The 22,408-nt window shown below is 35.0% G+C and overlaps 1 protein-coding gene across 8 annotated transcripts in view; it reads left to right on the forward strand.

The window, feature by feature from the left end:
* The window catches only part of BCLAF1 (BCL2 associated transcription factor 1), a 28,210-nt gene extending 5,802 nt beyond the window's left edge, over positions 1–22,408 (forward strand). For 3 of the 8 annotated variants that reach the window (XM_012927617.2, XM_012927618.2, XM_004587263.3), the window contains 11 exons: positions 1,865–1,974; positions 2,699–3,607; positions 4,258–4,923; positions 5,065–5,234; positions 7,477–7,582; positions 8,695–8,779; positions 11,020–11,195; positions 12,243–12,423; positions 13,357–13,503; positions 19,616–19,828; positions 19,949–22,408. In XM_012927617.2, the coding sequence (XP_012783071.1) occupies positions 1,871–1,974; positions 2,699–3,607; positions 4,258–4,923; positions 5,065–5,234; positions 7,477–7,582; positions 8,695–8,779; positions 11,020–11,195; positions 12,243–12,423; positions 13,357–13,503; positions 19,616–19,828; positions 19,949–19,954 (2,763 nt within the window). In that variant the 5' untranslated portion in view covers positions 1,865–1,870 and the 3' untranslated portion in view covers positions 19,955–22,408. Of the gene's footprint in view, positions 1–1,864; positions 1,975–2,698; positions 3,608–4,257; positions 4,924–5,064; positions 5,235–7,476; positions 7,583–8,694; positions 8,780–11,019; positions 11,196–11,327; positions 11,492–12,242; positions 12,424–13,356; positions 13,504–19,615; positions 19,829–19,948 lie in introns of those variants that run through there. The other 5 variants (XM_012927620.2, XM_012927619.2, XM_058671936.1 and 2 more) reach the window with 4 other exon arrangements.

Consider the following 22,408-nt stretch of genomic DNA (forward strand, 5'->3'; position numbering starts at 1 on the left):
GATAAATTGAAAGTCTTTGACTTGTTAATAACAGTGAACAAACTTTGCCTTGTTGGGATCTCAAATCAATTGCAGCACTGGGGTTTTTACTTGTTGCTGCTTTGTTTTTTTAAATTAAGAATTATTTGGGAAACAGTTCTTAATGTCCTTTTTGGCTTTCCAAATGCTCACTGGAACCCCATTGGTGGAAGAGACCTGCCCAAAGCCTAGGGGATCCCAAAGTGAGGAACTCAGTCCTGATCTTCCATGTGGAATACAGAAAACCCAACTACTTGAGCCATCGCCGTGGCCTTGCCTTAGGAGGAAGCTGCAGTCAGGAGTCAGAGTTGGGAGTTGAACCCAAATACAGTTATACGGGATGTGTCACTAAAAGCCTGCTACTCCTTTTATTTTGTACAGTGTCTGATGATCGAAGAGGAAAAATATCAGGGTGTTGAAGTCTAGTCACAACAAGTATAAATTATGTGTGTTCTTTAAAAAGTTTGAGAGCAGTATGTTGAAGACAAATAGCAATGAAGAGTCACAGTTTGCTATGGTCCACAGTCCTTTTGTTAAACTGTAAATTCCATTATGCTGTCAGTTAAATGACAGTTTGGTAAATAAAATTTGTCTTTTCCACAAGATCTCCCTAAGTTTATATAAAACTTATATTGGCTGTGGAAATCTAACTCCGTGTTTTTGAACCCTTGGCCTATATTTTAGTTTTGTCTGTGTTTCTTTGCTTACTTGGGATTAAGAGGAAGAGTAGAAGAAAAAGAAGTCTGCTAGAAGACAGTTAGGTTTGTTTTAAATTATTTTTCTGAAACCTGTTTGTCATGTATTTGAGAAGGAAGTATGTAAACATCAGTGTGTAACTTCTGTAACTCGGCTCATTTTGGCACCTCTGTAGAGTGTAAAACTGATCAGTGTGTGTAGGTAAAACAGTGCCTTCAAGTATAATTGATTGTGGGGAATATGATATAATTGATTGTGGGGAATATGAATATAATGAAATTTGTAACAAAAAGAAGTTTGGAAAGCTGAGACGATAGTTTTACAAAATCATTTAATGAAAGTTTTCAGAATATGACAATTGGACTATGCATGCAGTGACTTGCTTATGAAGTAGAAATCAGTACTGACTGTATAGTGTTTTCTATACGCCATAGGTGTAATTGCAGCGTTGAACAACTTGTAGTGCTTACAACTAGTTAAAGAACTGGTTCTGAAGTTTGTTTTTTCATGCAGTCCTAATATCTGTGACCCTATCTCCAATTCACCCTTTCTTATCTTCTCAGAAAGATACAGGATGAACTAAGTACTGTTTTTCTGAGATCATGGCTGTTGAGAGCAGATCCATAATTCCAGCTGTTCAAAGACATGTGACCTTTATTCTACTAGGAGACTACTCTAGGCAGTATTGTATAGATGTAGTGGTCAATTTGATTCTGTTTCAAGACCATAAAGTGCTGTCCTGTAGGTTTATATTTCTTCAGTGTTGTGTTTTCTTTGTTTCAGGTTCTTTATAATGCACATTTCTATTCATTTTATTTATCTTTTTTACGGGAGAGGTAGGCATTTGTATTGGGTATGGAATGATATCTGACATGCTGCTGCAGTCTGATACTGTTCTTGCTAGCTTCTGTAGCTGCTACCTTTTTGGATTGAGGCTTATAGGCGGGGCAGTCCACAGAAATGTTCAGTACCTGTCAGGAGATATTGCAGTTTTAGTTAGGGTTTTTAACCTGTCATACGATTATCATTTGAAAAGAATGGTAATGATAAATAAAATTGTTTGAGCAATGTATAAAATTCCAGTTGTATCTGGAAATGCGAAAGTTCAAATGAGACGATTTTGACCATTTTTACTCTTTGATTTGACTAGGGAGAAATGGGTCGCTCCAATTCTAGATCACATTCTTCAAGATCGAAGTCTAGATCACAGTCTAGTTCTCGATCACGATCAAGATCACACTCCAGGAAGAAGCGATACAGGTGACTTAATGTCGTCTTAATTCTTTGATTAATCATGCCAGCAGATATGTAATTGAGTTCCTGCCTGTGCACAGACTCAAGTGCTAAACCCATTGATATATTTTATTCTCAACCTGTGAAATGGATTCATTCTCATTTTAAAGTTAGAGAAATTGAAAATAGCTTCAAGATGCAGACTAGTAAATGACAGTTTAGATTAGAATTCATTGGGTTTGACTCCAGATTCTTAAAGTGCTAATAAATGACACGTTTCTATTCATAATATTAAGAGATGAGTTGAGTAATGTAAGAATTATTTGACAGTAAATGATTTTTTTTCTCGGTGTCTTGATCTTTTGCTCTGCATAGGTTCTCACAGCTAACTCTTTGTATTCTGACAAAAGATAATAGTTTTGTTTGATAATAATACATACATACATAGTATATATATTTATAGTTTGTAATTATCTAAGTGCCTCTTGGTATGCTGTAATTTACTAATGTCAAAATGTAAATGTTGATTTTTCTCCCTATTTTCTATGCCTTGATTTCTAACACCTTTTAAGTTTTACTCATTAGTTATGTTTAAGTGAGGCTTTTGATTAGTGACAGTGAACTTCTGTATAAGTAAGATTTTTATTTAAATGTACATTTTTACCTTTGATTGTTTACACGTTATGTTAAACCAGAAACGGTAGAAAGGAATATTTTGTTTTTCTTACATTGATATTTATTTCATTTTTAGTTCTAGGTCTCGTTCCAGAACATATTCAAGATCTCGTAGTAGAGATCGTATTTATTCTAGAGATTATCGTCGAGATTACAGAAATAATAGAGGAATGAGACGACCTTATGGGTACAGAGGAAGGGGGAGAGGGTATTACCAAGGAGGAGGAGGTAGATATCATCGAGGTGGTTATAGACCTGTCTGGAATAGAAGGCACTCTAGGAGTCCCAGACGAGGCCGCTCACGTTCCAGGAGCCCGAAAAGAAGATCTGTGTCTTCTCAAAGATCCCGAAGCAGATCTCGTCGATCATACAGATCCTCCAGGTCTCCAAGATCATCGTCTTCTCGCTCTTCATCCCCATATAGCAAATCTCCTGTCTCTAAAAGACGAGGGTCTCAGGAAAAACAAACCAAAAAAGCTGAAGGGGAGCCCCAAGAAGAGAGTCCTTTGAAAAGTAAATCACAAGAGGAACCGAAAGATACGTTTGAACATGACCCATCTGAATCTATTGATGAGTTTAATAAGTCGTCAGCCACATCTGGTGATATTTGGCCAGGCCTTTCGGCTTATGATAATAGTCCCAGATCACCCCATAGTCCTTCACCTATTGCTACACCCCCTAGTCAGAGTTCATCTTGCTCTGATGCTCCCATGCTCAGTACGGTCCACTCTGCAAAAAACACCCCTTCTCAGCATTCACATTCCATTCAGCAGAGTCCTGAAAGGTCTGGATCTGGTTCTGTGGGAAATGGATCTAGTAGGTACAGTCCTTCTCAGAATAGTCCAATTCACCACATCCCTTCACGAAGAAGTCCTGCAAAGACAATCACACCACAGAATGCTCCAAGAGACGACTCCAGAGGACGTTCCTTTTTCCCTGATGGTGGAGATCAGGAAACTGCAAAGTCCGGAAAGTTCTTAAAAAGGTAAGAATTAGAGAATTCTGATTATACTAGTACTTTTTTGAATTCTGTTTGGAATTATAGGACTTAACAGTGACATTGTGATACATGTATGTTAACTAGCTGTTTATATTTTCTTTTTTATTAGAACTCCATGTTGTTTTTACTTACCTGGTGAAATTTGGAAGTTAATTATAAATGACAAATTAAGTTTCATAAGGCATAAAGGTTAAAACATAAAAAACTTTGAAAAAACTGATACGAGAGCATTGAAACCTTATTGTTTTCATCATGAGAATATGTGAAGTCATAATATAATTTGGCATTATAAAATGTTTTCAATATTTAGTAAGTTATGCCTGACTATAGAAAAAATGGTGGCATTTCTCAATAACATTTTAAGCATATGTGTATGTACATATTGGTAGGTAAGGAGTGAAGTAGTCTGAAATCTTAAGTGTAATTAGAATTCCTATTAATTGACTTGTCTGCTAGTGGTTTGCAGCCTTCAAAGTTAAACTTAAGGCAGTGTTGTATGGAATTGCTGTAGATGTTTGAATTTGTTGGTGTAACTGTGAGTAAATAGGATAGGTTTGAAAATGGCATTACTTTCTTACACTAATGATCTGCAGTATATACAATTCAGAGTTACTATCGTCTTTGCTCATTCACAGGTTCACAGATGAAGAGTCTAGAGTATTCCTGCTTGATAGGAGTAATACCAGGGATAAAGAGGCTCCAAAGGAGAAAGGATCAGAAAAAGGGAGGGCAGAGGGAGAATGGGAAGATCAAGAAGCACTAGATTACTTCAGTGATAAAGAGTCTGGAAAGCAGAAGTTTAATGACTCAGAAGGGGATGATACAGAGGAGACGGAGGATTATAGACAGTTCAGGAAGTCGGTCCTTGCAGATCAGGGTAAAAATTTTGGTACTGCATCTCACCGGAATACTGAAGAGGAAGGATCTAAGTACAAGTCCAAAGTTTCACTGAAAGGCAATAGAGAAAGTGATGGATTTAGAGAAGAAAAAAATTACAAACTTAAAGAGACTGGATATGTAGTGGAAAGGCCTGGCACTACAAAAGATAAACACAAGGAAGAAGACAAAAATTCTGAAAGGATAACAGTGAAGAAAGAAACTCAGTCACCTGAGCAGGTAAAGTCTGAAAAGCTGAAAGACCTCTTTGATTACAGTCCCCCTCTACATAAGAATCTTGATACACGAGAAAAGTCTACCTTCAGAGAGGAGAGCCCACTTAGGATCAAAATGATAGCCAGTGATTCTCATCGTCCCGAAGTCAAACTGAAAATGGCACCTGTTCCTCTTGATGATTCTAACAGGTAATTCTACATTGATGCCCAGTAAGTAGTCTGTGAATATCTAGTTAATATTCCATTTAATTATTTTTTAATACGGCATTTTCATATTGAAACCAATGCTATGTTTTGTTTGTGTGTTTGTTTGTTATTGATACATTTCAGACCTGCTTCCTTGACTAAAGACAGGCTACTTGCTAGTACACTTGTCCATTCTGTCAAGAAAGAACAAGAATTTCGATCCATCTTTGACCACATTAAATTGCCGCAGGCCAGCAAAAGCACTTCAGAGTCATTTATACAGCACGTTGTGTCCTTGGTTCATCATGTCAAAGGTAGGTTTAGAATGTTTCTTAAGTTTTGTGAGTTAAACACCTCTTGCATGCAAATAAAAAGCAATTATGCCTAAACAGTTACTCCATTGGTAACAGGTATAGATCAGTACCATTAACAATTTGGAAAAATGCTTCTTGGTTGTGTTTCTTGAAGAGATTTTGATTGTCTTAGCATGGAGATTCGGGTTTTTTTTTTAAGTGATTGAAATGCTAGAATTGCAACATCCTGTAAATCTATCATGATTTAACATGATGCAGATTTGTTGACTTTTCTTTAGAAATTGCTGAATAAGATTTAAAGTGCAAATGCTTATAGATTATCTTTCATTGCATGTCTGTGACTTAGCTAATCTACTTTTGGCAAAGATTTATTGAAAAATGAGTTAGTACCAAACATTATTTACTAAGAATTTTCTTTCAGTGTTTGAAAGAAATCAGAACCAGTGAAACAGTTAACTTCCTGTCTTCTTGTGTTACTTGTATATAACAGTTTTAAAATTGTGATGAGTCAAAAAACTCTTGACTTTTTAAAGGGGAAAAATATTTGAAAGAAGTTTTAAGTACATTAGAGTAATAGTGATTACAGGTAGTGGTATCGTGCCTAATTAGGGTAATAACAGTGATAATTCTTTAGGACCTAAAGATAAGGTGTTAATTTCAATTTCAACTGAAGTAATTTCTGTTTTAACCAATATATAATTCTCGTTTCCAAGTTACTGATATTTTTTAAGGGTTTTAGGGCATGACTTTGTGGGCAATTAGATTTTTTGTGTTATAACAAAAGTTTACTGATAAAACAGGTTCTTTCGTAGGAACTTTGCAGGCTGTTGGTCATAAAAGATTTTCTTTTAATTTGTGTTTGAGGACATGAGAATACCTCATAATAGATAAGCCCTGTTAATAGCAGTTATTCAGTTTATTTTAGAAGAGTCTTCTTGATTGTCAGTTTATTTAAAACAGTGAGTCTTCTTAATTGTGTTTAAACGTGGTATTCAGGATTTTGCTCTTTGACTTTATATTGCTTTATGAACCAGTTTATGCCTATAATATAGTGGTACATAAAATAAGAAACAAGTTTTTCTGTTTTTCACCATTTTTTTACTTGTCTCCACGCATCACAGTTTATTGCTGAATTTTTGAGGTACAGCTTTAATTTTTAAATTTTTTTTCCTTTAAAAATTTTTTAAAACAATTAGTTATGTTTCATAAATCGTATTGTGCAACCAGTCTGAACAGCTCTCACTTTATATAGAGCTGAAAATGCCCAGTGATGTTTTCTTTTTCATTGTAACTAGGTCCTGGAATATGTTTTGAAATGGCAAAATCCATGTTTCAAAGTAAATAGCTGTTGAAAGATACAGGCAAAGTTGAATCTTCTGTCTTCCTGGCAAAAATGGCATAAAAACTGAGTTGCTAGCTCAAATTCCTGGGTTTCATGGAATTATGATTGAGGCACTACCCTTGTAGTGGCCGTTTCAAGTTTTAATGATTGGTTATGAGACATGTGCTGGATTTTGGGCGGTAAGTTGACACAGATGTATGTTGACCTGTTAAGCAGATAGCTTGCTTATGTAACATTTCATAGTTCATGACTTTATGTGTCTTCCTGTTAGACATTTACAGCATATCCTGAACTGGTTTAAAAGCTGATCAGTATTGATTTTACTAATTTTAAGGTTGCTTAAAGACAACAATCAATACCAGATGTGCTGTCAGGTTTGCCAACATGCCAGAGTTTTAAATTAGTGACTGTTCATTGATTTAAAGATATTTTTTCAGTTGAATGACAGTGTTCAGTTTTTTTTTTTATTATTTTTAACGGCCATTTCTGTTGATAAACCAACATAATTGTGGAAGTAATTTTACTTATCCAATTTTGCGGTTATGTTCATATTTTTTTTCCTGCAAATGAAACTTGGAAATTAACTTCATTGGTTCATATTGGCAAGGTATAAGAATATCCACATATTATTCCACATTGTTGTTCCGTTTGAGGAAGTAGTATATTCGTAGAGTGAGATTAGACTCTTGATTTAATTTACTGAGAAAGTTTGTGATCATTTACTTGTTGAGGCACAATAAGTTCCAAAAGAAAGGGTTAGAAGTTTTTGTAACACTTCATTCTCTTCTGCTAGGTTGAGCATTCTTATTTTCTTTATACCTGCCACATGCTCTTCTGTCACAAAAGTCTCTCTTAAAAATAAAGTTAACTAATTAGGCAGTGTTTCTCCTAAATCAACAGAACAGTACTTCAAATCACCTGCAGTGACCCTGAATGAGCGGTTTACTTCATATCAGAAAGCCACGGAAGAACACAGTACCCGGCAAAAGAGTCCTGAGATACACAGGTATGTGTTGTAATGAACTGGCCTATAATGCTGTTTTCATAGAAAGATACTGCTTAAATATGATTACGTTTCAAGTATGTTATGATGAAAGAAATGTTTTAATTCCTCATTTAAGATTTTAATAGATTATGTAAGCGTGCCAAAAGTACATGGGAAGCTGGAATTGAAAGATAAATTATTTGTTAAAACATGTTTAAATCTATGTAGTTTTTCATAATATGCACTTCAGTAATTTTGTGAAAGACTGCACATGTATGAATTTGAGAATTTTTGTACCAGAATCTACATTCTTTTCATTTCCCATGAGACTTAAATTATCCTTGTGTTCTCAAGTCTTAAAAATGTTATATACTTGGTTCAAGTTGCCTGATAGAATTTAAAAATACTCTCAGCAATCCAGTGCAAAATAAATAGTTGTATCAGTTATTTGATTTTTGGTGACCAGGAGTGGATGCGTGGGATGATCCTTGAATTTACTTCAGTAAGTTAGTGCAATAAAAATCATTTGAGAAGTAAGAGCTGGTAAGAGTGTAAATGCAGAAGTCAGAATTATGTTACTTGCTTGTTTTGTGAAGAACAAATTGTTTGATCAATAGGCATCTACAAAAGAGGAATAATACCCACTTTGCTGTTTACGGAGTACCTGTTTCATTGATACGGTGACTGCTATAGGTGACTAAGCAGTGGCAACTAAAAATAGGTTAGAATGGCAAGGAAAGGCACATAATAAAATTGAATATACATTGGATTCATGCAAATATGAAGATTAGTTAGATTATTCGTAATTGTGCTGATTGAGAGTATTAATGCATTGTGTGATTTACATTTAAAATAATAGACCACCAAAACATTTTTCTACTTTTGATATTTAAGGTAAGTTTAATGTTTTAAAAAATAAGGGCTCAGTTTTCTGTGTAAAAAATATCTGGTAGTGGAAGCATGTTTATTTGTTGTAAATATAGTTCTTAATTATTAATTGCTAGGAGGTAGGGATTTCTAATGGTTAGGAAAGAAATAACTATGAAATTGCATATGAAAGTGTACAGTACTTTGAACTTTTTTGAACTGTAAAATTAATGATTTGACTGAAACATGTTTTAATTTTTCCTAAGGAGAATTGACATCTCTCCAAGTGCCCTGAGGAAGCATACCCGTTTAGCAGGGGAAGAGAGAGTTTTTAAGGAAGAAAATCAAAAGGTATGTTTTTGAATGTGATGTGATGTGATGTGATGTGATGTTGTGATGTGTGTGTGGGGGGGAGTTTTTAGTTAATGGAATGTTTAAGACAAAATGTTTACAGGGGCATCTATTTTAAACTTGTAAATAATATACGGTAGGGTTCGTAGTATTCGTTTGTAGAAGAAATTAGGTTGGTACTATGTTGTAAGTTAAAATTACAAGTACTTTTTGGAAAATGCTAGTGAAAGGAAGAACACTAGTTCTGAGTATTAAGGTTAAACAAAGAAATTACAAAAGCTGAATACAAGGTACAGTTTCTAAAATGTTTTGAAGTGTGATGATAAGCAAGAAGAAATACTGCTTGATTTGTGTGTGCCTAAATTTTTATCTTTAGATGCTTAGAGATAATGTAAAATAATTCTCATGATACTGAGCATTTTTAAATGTGGATTAAGAAATAAGCAGTCTAAGAATTGATTTGTACGTGAACATTTGGAATGAGTATTGTTTGTCACTTCACACATCTGGATTTTGGGGGGAATGGTTTTGAAGGTGTTGAGGGAGGTTAGGAGAGAGAGTCAATGGTGAAGGGGAGTCTGATGCACTTTGATCATTCAAAACTGACTGCTGCTATATAAATTAGCATGTATGATGGGCCAAAAAGTCTCTAGTAGAAACATGGGGAGACGTGGAAAGGGAGAAGCTGTTGTTTGGACAAGATTAGGGAACTTGGAAGTATTACTTTGCTCCTGTTCTGGCTGTCACCAAGTACTATCTGTTTGATGTGTGGAACATGATTAGCCTCTGACCTTAGTTTTCCAGTTAGAATGAAAATACATATGCTTGCGGAGTTGTGATATTTTGTGATAATGTTGGTAAACTTATTATTGGAAGTTGTCAGTGACAATGAGAGTACACAGATTGTTTAATAAGATGTAATTAACTTCACCTGAATGTGAAAACTAGCGCTTAGCAAAGAAAGTAGCTTTTTTTGCGTTGAGGCATATAGAAACTGGAAAATCAAATTCCAAGATTGAATGTTGTCTGGCTTTTAACTTCAATCACGATGGCTTCATTGTTGGCAAATTATGTTCTAATAGTCTATCTGTATGCTCTGATGGTACCTAGCTTCTCTCCTCATTGCTTAGACCAAAGTTTAATCAGGAGGAGGGGGTAGTGTTGATGGATGGGCTTTTATCTTTCATAATCCTAATAATACATGTTAGTATGTGATTAATATATAGAGAGGCAGAGAACAACTTCAGGTCAGTTCTTTTAATTGTCTTGTTACTTGTGGTCTTGTGAACACCTAGTTGAACAGGAAGTATTTTGCTTTGATGACATTTTTTTCTTACTTTGGGAGTAATTAGGTCAGTAGTTAATACATTTGGAGTTACATACTTTGAGTATTATGAATGTTTACAAATATTGTAGCTTAAATTTCCCAGAGGTAATATTTCTTATTGTTCAATACTAGCAAGGATGTCCACGTTGCTTAGCATCTATACTGATGTATAATTTCTCTTCATTCCTAGATGCCTCTTTCCATCTTCCTTAATTATATAGTATTTGAAAAAAACAATGGAACAAGAAGGAGGTGAATTGTGACCCAGTTAAACTAATGCCCGTTGCAATACCTGAATTGAGAAAGGGCAGTATATGGCCCAAGATACTGAGTACAGGATTGCGAATAATATCTTGTTGGCTTTGTTTCAACCCTTATTCAGCCTCAATTGGTTTTATTAATCATGTTTTACTTGCATGTTATAGAAGTTACAGATTCTTGTTTTTGAAGATTTTTTTGTTTTGGGTTGGTCGACTTTTTTGGGAAGAGATTGATTATGAGGCTTTTATTTATTTTAGGGTCCCTTAACTTTACAGAAGACTGTATCAAACTACAGATGATCATTGAAATTTGAGGGATAATGATGTGTAATAAATAGAAAATATTTGCGTTTTGGCATATAGAAGTTTATCGATTGCTTTGAATAGAGCACTGAAACCTTCAAGATAATTTTAATAACTTGAATCTCATTGCACTTTTGTACATAAATATTTAGTAAAAATAGTCAAGTACATTTTAAAGTAAAAAATATAATGTTCGTATTATAGGGTCAGATCTTTTCTGATACTGAGAAGCCCATGTAACTATTGGTATAAAATTTATTTTCTTATATGTATGCGTGTGTATGTATGTGTGTATTATGTTTATGTATTTATTTCTCTCCTAAATTCTGTGTTTTCTTTCTCCATAATAGGGAGACAAAAAATTAAGATGTGATTCTGCTGATCTTCGACATGACATTGATCGGCGTAGAAAAGAAAGAAGTAAAGAACGGGGGGATTCCAAGGGCTCCAGGGAATCCAGTGGATCAAGAAAGCAGGAGAAAACTCCAAAAGATTACAAAGAATACAAATCTTACAAAGATGACAGGTAATTGTTAAAAAATGAATGAGTTAGGTTTTAGCTTCTAATTAGCCTTTAATTGTCAGCTTAATTGCTTTCAATTTTGACTTGTGTAATCAAATGTTTAAATTTAAACAATTAAAATTATTTGTTTTACAGCAAAAATGTATTTGTCTTTTACACGGCTTATGGTGGATGAGGACAAAAACTTTGGAATAGCAAGCTAACACTGAAAAAAAAAAATGACAAATTAATGTGTCCTATTATCCAGGCTACATCAGGAGGTTGGACTTCAATGCAGTGCATTTCTAGAAACAGTTTGTGTAAGAACTTTGGTTCGTTATGCTTGATTCCGCACTTTTTCAACTCATAACACCCAGAGTACAAGAGTTTTGAAATGATGTCTAGTGGTTTAACATGGGAGAGCTGGGTGGGGAGGAAGGAGTAGAAATAGCAATGCGTATTAGTCTTTCAAAATAATGTTTCCATGGATACTGTTAGCAGTGGTAAGAATTAACCAAAGGTATGATCTTGGGTGTTGGTTAGAGTCATGTAAATTTGATCATCGTAGAGTCAAATAATCGGACTGCAAACTACTGTAGGCAATTGTTTCTCTTTGCTTTTCAATTAGGTAAATGGTGGATTTTACCTTATGTGTTTAATTTATGAGTGGTATTTGTAATGTCATGTTTTTTATTTCTATGATGGTGTTATGGCCCAAACCATACCAACTGTTCTCACTCAGGGTATACAAACTAGTCATTGTGAAAGCCTTATGGACATTTGTTTTTCTTCTATCATAAAAACAAGATAAGTTAATACAGATATTGACGAACTGAACCTTACTCTGAAATTTACCTGCTACTAGTTTCTAATTGGCAGGCCATAACAAATTTTAGCGATGTAAAACAAATATTGAAGGGGAATGGAAACGGAGTCTGTTTCCTTTGTTTAATAGGGGATAGTTTGTTTTTTTTAACTTAAAAATATCCCTCTTATTGTAAAAGTCAGTGAGGTCTTTGTCTTATTAAAAGTAGTACATCCTGTGTTTTCTTTGTTTTCTTTATTTTGCAGTAAACATAAAAGCAGAGAGCAAGATCATTCTCGATCTTCATCATCTTCAGCATCACCTTCTTCTCCCAGTTCTCGAGAAGAAAAGGAAAGTAAGAAGGAAAGAGAAGAAGAATTTAAAACTCATCATGAACTGAAAGAATACTCGGGCTTTTCAGGAGTTGGCAGACCACGAGGAACTTTTGTAAGTAATACAGCTATCTTTCATAGTTTGGTAGGAGTTTCCCTAAGAATATTATATATAAGGAAAGCCAAGTACATAGATTGTCAGGCATGAGTCTCTTTTCCTACAGTTAATCTTGAAAAAGTAAAGTAGTATGTGAAGTATTCATTAATAATCCATGTTTTAATATCCATAGAAGCATCTATATAAGCTAGGTAACAACTCAGTTTGGAGATCAATAACTAGTACTTGAAGATCCAAGAATCAGGAAAAGTTGCTGATTGTGGTCCGTTTATCTGATCACATAGATACTAAAACATTAAAAAACTCTTGTGTGCTCATCTTTAGTAATTTTTATATTTTGCCTGTTTAAGAACTTACATGGGTCAATGATAGAAATCCTAACTTTTTTTGTTTTTTCTATACACTATAGATGTTATTCCAATTTTCCCATGAAGTCATTATAGCCATTTAATGACTTCAGAATAGTGCATTTTCTTCACTAATTCTAGGTTCAGATTCCTACATTGAGGGAATACCCTAGCTGAATATTGGCAGGATTAACTAATTAGAGCAATTAGGAAAGAATTTTTTTTTTTTTACATGATAGGTTTTGTTGAAGGCTTGGGTCAAAAGGAATTAGCAGATTAGCTCCTTTTGCTAGTGAAAGTGGGGAAGGGAACCATTAATGTAAAATTATTAGGGTAGGCCATGAAACACTGTGTTCTAACACTTAGGTTGACTGTTCATTTTTTAATACGCTTAAGTTTGAGTAGGTAGAAGTTTTGCCTGTGGTATAAAATGAAAATCCTTTCCATCCTCAGTGGCTATGAAATTTGAGTTTGGTTAGGAAATTAGGGCATTTGTTTTCTGTTACTGCAGTAAAATTAGAGTTTGCATGTAACTAAATGCCTTTTGATTGCACTACTAAACAACTTTGTTAATGTTAATCAGTTTCGAATTAGAGGCAGAGGAAGAGCCAGAGGAGTTTTTGCTGGGACAAATACTGGTCCAAACAACTCAAATACTACTTTTCAAAAGAGACCGAAGGAAGAGGAATGGGATCCAGAATATACCCCAAAGAGCAAGAAGTACTTCTTGGTGGGTGTTAGAAATCTGTGTTTATTTGGTTTGCATTAATTTTCAAAGCATACTTAGGTGAATACATTTGAGTATAGATATTCACTGTAAGATTTCACCATCATGCAGGAGACCATTTGAAGATTTCATTTTGAAGTTTTGGAAATGTTAGTCCCTTTAGTACTGGTTATAATTTTTTGATATCACATAATCAGATTAAACTAGAAATATACCTCATTTGATAGCCACATTCAGAGAAGAATTTTGTATTGTAGTTGAACTTATAAAAATTAAGGTATCCTTCCAACATAACAATTGTTAAATGCAAGATACGAAGAATTCTTTGATCACATTTTCAGTTAACTGAGGATTTCAGTGAGGCCATTAGCTTTCGTTGGAGTAAAATGAAGATGAAAACTATGTTACCGAAAAATTACTGGTCTTATTGATTAATGCTTTTTTATGATAGCTGTTTCCATCTGAAGTCGTCATCCAAAGATGAGGCTGTATTTCGTGGAACCTGACGGATTCTTGAGAGAAAGATGCTAATTTTTTCAGTTTGCACTGGGGAAAAGGATCTGTTTTATATAGTAATGTCACATGTAAGAAAATACCACAACTATTCTCAGAGGAGTTCATGTTGGTCAGTCTGAGGGAAATGAAGGTCCAGACACTAGTTTTGAGAAGAGTTTTGTGGAAGGTAGTATGAGACTTAGAGCATTATGTCTTGATTTGAATTACAAATTTATTTGAATAAACTTGAATCTTTAGGATGTACCAACTTGGAGGGCAGAACTGTATTTTGAAGTGAATCTGTTTTGAGAAAACAAATGAGATTCATTTAAAAGAATAATATTCCTCTTTGGTATGTTAATGGCCAAGATTTCAAAAAAGTTTCATAAGTTTTTATGGAGTATGTCATACAGAATGTTTGCTTCTTACATGCTTCGCCAGTGAGGTAGTCTTCTCTGAGTCATTTGAGCTGTCAGTTTTAAAGTAAAGGGCATTGGATTCAGTTAGAAAAAACAAAAATTTTTGAGTTTATACCCGACAGCCGTTTATGCTTGGGCACTAGAGGTGGAAAGGCAAATAGAAATATTTCAATACTTGGAGAGTAGTAATACAGAAATATTCCAAGTGTACAGGGAATCTTAAAAATGTTAATAGGAGATGTCTACTATGAAAAAATAATATATATGATTGCAACTTGTTTTGCCACCAAATCATCTTTTTCAAAGAGTAATTTTCCTTCTTGATTTTAAAAAAATTACTCTTGAAGACAAAGGAGTGATTAGGAGTGACTTTGTAGAGGAATTTGAGGGTTTCATTCTTGAGATTTAAAATGGGCAGAGGTGCTGCAACCAGCAGGGTGTTATGTTTTAAGCACAGTTTAGGGTAAACATGGTTGTTGAAAGGTTTGAAAGATGTTAATGCTTTGGTAAAGGAGCTAGATTTGTGATATGTTACTAATGAGTGTGTAGCATTTATGGGGACTGAATTACAATGAGTGGTAAGAGGAGGAAATACTGCCAAGATAGGGAATTTGAAGGGAGGAAAAAATCCTCCTGAGAAGACTGTTTATCAGGACACGGTAAAAGTGCTGCACCGGTAGGCCAAATGTGGAAGTCAGGAGGGAGTTAGAGATGAACAACAGATAGTGATTGGTTAGCATTCTGGCATTTTTCAAAGTCTGATATGATTATTATCCAAAATTGACACATAATCTTGTAGGTTGGTTTACGGTTAGTTTTGTTAAGTGTGTCTTTTTTGTTTTTACGATTTATTTTTATTGGAAAGGAAGATTTACAAAGAGGAAAGACAGAAAAATATTTCATCTGCTGGTGTGCTCCACAAATGGCTGCAACTGAGCCAGTAGGAAACCAGGAGCCTCTTCTGAGTCTCCCATGTGGGTGCAGAATCCTAAGGTCTTGAGAGGATAGCAGCTGGGACATGAACAGAGAATGGGGTGGGTGCAAGCCCTTGGAAATTGAGAATTAACCAAGTGAGGCATCATGCTAGCATCATAGTATATTTAAAAAGAAAAACAGATTGTAGCTATCTATAGATAGCTTTTCTGGCTATTTTTGAATCCCTGAAAAATAATTTATCACTAATATTCATTAGAATATGAAGTAAACTGATAAAGAGGAATGGGAATTTTTGTGGAAAGAGCACATTCTTCTAATTGCAATTTTCATGGATCTTTTGAAGCCCTAATTGAAATGGCAGCTTTGGTTTTTTACATGAATATCTTATGAATACTGTAACATTACAGACATCTAATGCCAACAGTAAAAAATACAAGCAAAAATATTATGTGGAATAAAAAATTGACATCTTTAGGTTGTTTCAGAATAATTGATCAGCATAGAAAATTTGTTTCTGTTAATGAAACACTAGTAATTGATAGATAATATATAGTAAATATTATATACTGTGGTAGATGCTGTCATCCTGAGGTTTTTTTTTTTTTACATATATTATAAAATCCTTGCAAATTGTGTGTATTCTGTTTTTACAGATGAAAACAGATAACAGGGGTTGAATAGCTTTTACATGTCTAGTTAGGAATGGGGTCAATATTTGAATGTATGAATTGGACTCCAGGGCCAGAAAAAATTCTAGGAGGGGAAAATGATTCAAGATCAGAGTTTTGTTAACTCTGATTTAATTCTGTGGGGAAGAGATAAAGGCAATGATTCAGAAAATCTTTGTTCTAATGTTGACTCCTTCGTCAACATAATTTTGGCTGTGTAGAAACATCTAACTTAAAACCCTGTATCGGGGCTCGGCAGCGTGGCCTATTGGCTAAGGTCCTCGCCTTAATCCCATATGGTCGCTGGTTCTAATCCCAGCAGCTCCACTTCCTCTCTATCTCTCCTCCTCTCAGTATATCTGACTTTGTAATAAAGATAAAATAAATTAAAAAAAAAACCCTTTATCATCTGTGATAAGACTGTATACTAATGAGGCTTAAAGTCGATGTAAAAATGTGATTATTTTCAGTATTTTTAGCATCAAATATCTCATGTACTCAGGACACCCTTTGCAAGGGAAATGTAGTCTCAGTTGCTGTTTTTCTTCTTCCTTTTTTTTTTTCTTAAGATTTGATTTTTTTGAAAGGCAGAGTAAAAGGAGGAGAGTTAATCTTGCATACGCTGATTCATTTCTCAGAAGATCACAAAAGAGGCCTGGTACAGTGGCTCAGTGGCTAAAATCCTGGCATTGAAAGCCAGGGTGTCCCAAATGGTTTTCAGTTCATGTCCTGGCTGCTCCAGTCCCTATTCAGCTCTCTGCTTGTGGCTTAGAAAAGCAGTCAAGGATGACCCAAAGCCTTGGGACCCTGCACCCATGTGGGAGACACAGAAGAGGCTCCTAGCTTTGGATGGGCTCTACTCCAGTTGGGCTCAGCTCCAGTTTTTGGGGCTTCTTGGGGAAGGAACCAGAAGAAGATGGAAGATCCTTCTGTCTTTCCTCTTCTTTAAATCTCCTTTATTAAATTTAAAAATCTCCTTTTTAAATTCAAAAATTTTTGTGAATTTTCCAATGCAAAAGAAGTCTATAAAAAATATGGCCGGGGCCCGGCGGCGTGGCCTAGCAGCTAAAGTCCTCGCCTTGAATGCGCCGGGATCCCATATGGGCGCCGGTTCTAATTCTGGCAGCTCCACTTCCCATCCAGCTCCCTGCTTGTGGCCTGGGAAAGCAGTTGAGGACGGCACAAAGCTTTGGGACCCTGCACCCACGTGGGAGACTGGAAGAGGTTCCTGGTTCCTGGCTTTGGATTGGCGCAGCCCTGGCCCATTGCGGCTCACTTGGGGAGTGAAACATCGAACAGAAGATCTTCCTCTGTCTCTCCTCCTCTGTGTATATCCGGCTTTCCAATAATAATAAATCTTTAAAAAAAAAAAATATGGCCACAAAAGGCTGGACTGGGACTAGCTGAAGCCAGGAACTTGTTTCAGGTCCCCCAGATGGGTAGAGCGGCCTAAGGACTTGGGCCGTCTTCCACTTTCTCATGTGCATTAGTCGGGAGCTGGATTCCAAGTAGAACAGCCAGATATCAAACCATTGCCCATATAGGATTGTAGTGTCCACCTTACATCACAGTGCCAGCTTTTGCTGTAATTCCTGATTTTTGGGTGAGACTGTATGAGGAATCTTGGCTCAGAAAGTTCATGGAGGAGCTGGTTTTTGTGGTATAGTGGGTTAAGCCGCTACCTGCAACATTGACAAATAGCTTTGCTATAGCCTTTTTCATTTCTTCTCTGAGCTGCTTTGTGTGGTAATTACTGCTGTCATGATGTCTGTATCCTGTGGATGATGCTCATATAGGCTCTTGAGATCTTTCTTCCTTGATTTCTAAAAATGGGGATAGTAGAAATGCTTTATAGAGCTATTGTGATTAATTACATGTAAAGTGCTCGGATTAGTGCCCTACACACAGTAAGCGGTATAGAAACACTTTTGCCTATCACTCATAAGGCCAGGAACTTTTAATCTATATTTAGTGGTCCTGTCCATTTGAAAATGAAATAATTTCTCAGGTTGACCAAGTTAACAGTTTCTGTTAGAAGTGAATCCCATACTTTATTCTAAAATGTTTGCCTTAAATACCACAAACAAGAGTCTAGAGTTGAGTGTATTAATGTCACTAAGAAACATGAGATGTCACTGAACAGGAATCCTTTTGAGTGGCAGACTGCTTTAAAGTTTATTTAAATTTCTGTAGTTAAGTTTATGCTTTTTGTAGTTCCAACATTCATTCCTGATGTAGTCATGCACACTTCTATCTACAGTTTTTTTCCCCCAAGAGTTTAGTTAATTTGTTTGATATAATTAGACGTGATTTTCTGTGCACTGGTGTACTCCCCAGATGGGCACAGCAGCTGGGGCTGGGCCAAGCCAGAGCCAGCATCTGGATCTCCCATTCAGGTAATGGGACCCCAACATTTGGGCCATCTGCTGCTGCTTTCTTAGGTGCAGTAGCAGGGAGTTTGATCCCAAGTGATGTAGCTGGACACCAGCCAGTGTTCAGATGGAATGCCTTCCTCATGTGCCACAACATTAATCCCACCTAGTAAAAATAGATTATTAGCAGTTACTAGGTACTCTGAATAATATGTCCTGCTTCAGTCATGCAGGAAGGTAATCTATATTAAATATATACATACAAGGAATTCTGTGTTTTGAAAAATATACTTGTCATATTTTGAAAGAGTTTTGTGTGATCTTTGGCTTTTGGCTCAAGACCAATATGCCATAGGATATTGGATATTGGATGCTCTCTTTGTGTTAATGCCTGTTTTCTTGTAAAAAGGCGTCATTTTGCCTTTTTTTTTTTTACACAATTTGTGGGTTACAGATTTGAGTTAAATATAGCTAGATAGCAGTTAATCAACATGCAGGATAGCTTTGGCCTTTAAGATTTTTTTTTTTTGTAGTGTGTTACACATTCATCTATAAAATCAAGTGCTTTTCAATATTGTACTTTATTTTAATTGATAGAACAATTTATAATTTGAGCAACATGTACATTTGAATATATGTTAAAAAAATAAGGTTAGAATATGATAACCAGTAATTCCATGTGGTGAAGGGCTGAGGTGTTACTCTGAGGACTGTCCCGTCATAGCCTATGATATTGATGTGAAATATGTGTTGCTGTAGATTTAAAGCATAATAGGATTTTAAAATCTGGTAAGATACAACTCATGCCACCTATTTTATCTATGGAATGTTACACATCATAATAATAATTATTTACTGTCATGTCTTTAGGAGTAAGGTATTTTTATTGGCTCAGAATGATTGCTCACTCTGACCCAGAGCAGCATAATATGTCTACTCAGACTGAAATAATAGTGGAAAGGAAAACGTTTTTGAAAATATGTGGTAATTTAACAGTTGCTATTCTCCAAATGATTGGGTAACCTTTGGTGCATGATTTACTCAATAGTAGTTTGCAATTATTTTTGATTAGGATGTGTTTTTGTTGTGAAATTCATTCTTACTCGTTTTCTAAGATTACCCATAAAGTCTTTGGAGGATTAATGGCATGACTTACTAGATATGGAGAAGCAATAATTTTCTTTACAAGACACTTCATTGATGACTGTTTCTATCCTTTCTATAGCATGATGATAGAGATGATGGTGTGGATTATTGGGCCAAAAGAGGAAGAGGTCGTGGTACTTTTCAGCGTGGCCGAGGGCGCTTTAACTTCAAAAAATCAGGTAGCAGTCCAAAATGGACTCATGACAAATACCAAGGGGATGGGATTGTGGAAGATGAAGAAGAGACCATGGAGAACAGTGAAGAAAAAAAGGACAGACGCAAGGAAGAAAAGGTAGGAGATTTCGTCTTGAGATTGACAACTTTCTTGGTGTAGGTTTCAGTGGGTGATTATGCTGATGATGCTTCGTTGACTGCCAGCATTCATTAATTTAACTTTTTCTTTGTTTTTTAGGAATAGGGAATCTGAAGTAAGATTGCAACAGACAGCAGAACTTGCACCCACCAATTTTTTTTACCTGAGTTTTTGTTTTCAAATAAGAATGTAAGCATTTTACTTAAATTTTACTGTTTGCAAGTAGTCTGTAGAAATTTTGTTTTAAGTCTTCAAATATCTTGAAAATAGTAGACTGTATGTTGAAGATTGTACTGAAATAAAGTAGAAAATTGTTACGTACCATATTTGTAACTATCAACTTTTAAAAAAAACTTTTACTGTTTTTGTTACATGCATTGTAACTGCTTTGTCTATAAGATATGGTCAAGTACAATTCTGTGAAAGTTCTGATTCTCTTCCCTCCCTGTTAATGTTTAATTGTAAACGTTAGCGCTACATACAAATCCCTGAAGAAATTGTTTATAGTGACCACACTAACAGTATGCATCTATTAACATCTTTATTTAAACACACTACGTTGTAGGGTGACTGATTTTTGAAGTATACCACAGAAAAAGTTGCTACTTTGGTAAACTAAAGCTATTTTAACACTTTAGCAAGTGTTTAAGTGGGGGGAAAGCTTTGCCAATAGCTAGAACGTACAGCGTAGTGAAAGTTGCATTGAAAAATGATTGAGAAAATGTTATTTTTACTGTAAACAGGCAGTGGCCTTTAAAACAAACATTTTTGGGAAATTTCCTATTTGGATGCAAAGATCAGTGTTTTTTTTGTTCATTCTTGATAGTTTGAGTCATGGTGATAAGTGTCAGCTGTTTGAGAAAATTGATTTATAGTAATACTGCAAGTAAAAATGCCAGCAGAACCGAACATCTTAACAAAAACCAGAACAAACCCTGTAATCCTGGTATCAGTATGGAGTATTCTTCAGAACAATTTGGCAAATTAGGATCTGATATCTTTTATATTTATTTGAGCTTTTGGATAGCTGAAATATTGACTTTTGTAGTATAACCATAAGAAAAAACAAACAATCCATAGTTCTTTAGTAATTGTAGTTTCTTCTTTTTATCACCAATAAAAGGTTCTGGCAGGCAGTTTTTCATGTTGATTTAGTTATTAATTTTTTCCCATTTTAGTTGCCATTTGTAAATTGGCATTTTTCTTTTTTCTTTCCAACAGTTGTCAGGTAGAATAGCTTTTAAAAAATCAAATACAAATTACCCTTTATGTTTATATTGGTGGCTGTCAAAAGGAGTGAAAATTGGAACCATAAAATTCACTGTTGTCTTTTTAGAGAAAATAGAGTAAATACATAAATAACCACATTACATTTGTTAGTTCAACAACTGAATTAGTTGTATGTATTAGCATTTAAAGGAAAGATAATGCTTTTTTGTTTGTGACCATTTAAACATCTTTAAGCAAATGACTCATGTATGAATATGTCTCCAGGACCTTGATTACAGCAAGAAACATTGCTGAGTTAATGGAACTAAAATGAAACCAAAATAAGTATGTGTGGTACTTATGGATTAAGATTCTTACTGCATGGTTGTCCCCCATTCATTTATGTTTCTAAAGTTGTTGATTAAAGCCAAGGAAATAACCTGCCAAAGAACGTATGTGTTGCATCAATCAGGACATAACTAGTATTCTCTTACTCAGAATAATACTTACTTACATGTTAAAGCAAGGTGAATTTTATCCCCCAAAACAGAATTTTCATGACCATTTTGTATACCAGTAAACAGCTTTTAACAGCTACTATTGGATTTAAACCCTGCATCTCTGCATGATCATAATGTGTAGTTTCATGTTTTCATTTAAGATGTTAGGACAAGGGATTTGCTCATACATAAAGAGTTGAGGATGAAGTTACTTTGATCCTATGAGCAGATTTATATTTTAAATGTAAATGTGTTGCTTTAACATTTGCTCCTTTTTAGTTCTCTTAAAATGGAAGATATTCTAGCAGAATATGGTAAAACAAGGATGGTTATAAGAAGTATTAATATTAAGAAAGCCATTATGGATGTTATGTTTTTCAGAATCAAACAGAAAGTAGTGTGAATTTTTTAAAACTACAATTTAATTCCACACGTTATGACATGGTTATCCTGATAAAGATATTTGTAAGTGCCAGGATGTAACTGACGCCTGTATTGATTTCTTTTTGACCAGAGAAGGGAAATAAAAATGAACCGAGGTATATCTCCATAAAGGGTTAAGAAAGCCATTCAAGATGGCCATGACTCAGTTCTTAGGTGTGTGTAGTCTCAACACCCTAGGAATTTTAATGTAGAAAGTAAAATGTTTTTCCAGTTGCAGTCTACTTCAAGGAGTTGCTGTTGTTCCCTCTGTCACGATTACGATCAATGTTGGGAATTATAATTTGAGGGAAAAATACTACCCATTCAGAAGAAATGTAGATGACTAAAGGATTCTAACCGTGTAATGTTCCATTTAACAGGGACCCTTGTACATTGTCATATGCCAATAAAATGTCCTGAGTGGTAA

Source organism: Ochotona princeps, chromosome 1, assembly GCF_030435755.1.
Source record: "Ochotona princeps isolate mOchPri1 chromosome 1, mOchPri1.hap1, whole genome shotgun sequence".
Taxonomy (NCBI): Eukaryota; Metazoa; Chordata; class Mammalia; order Lagomorpha; family Ochotonidae; genus Ochotona; species Ochotona princeps.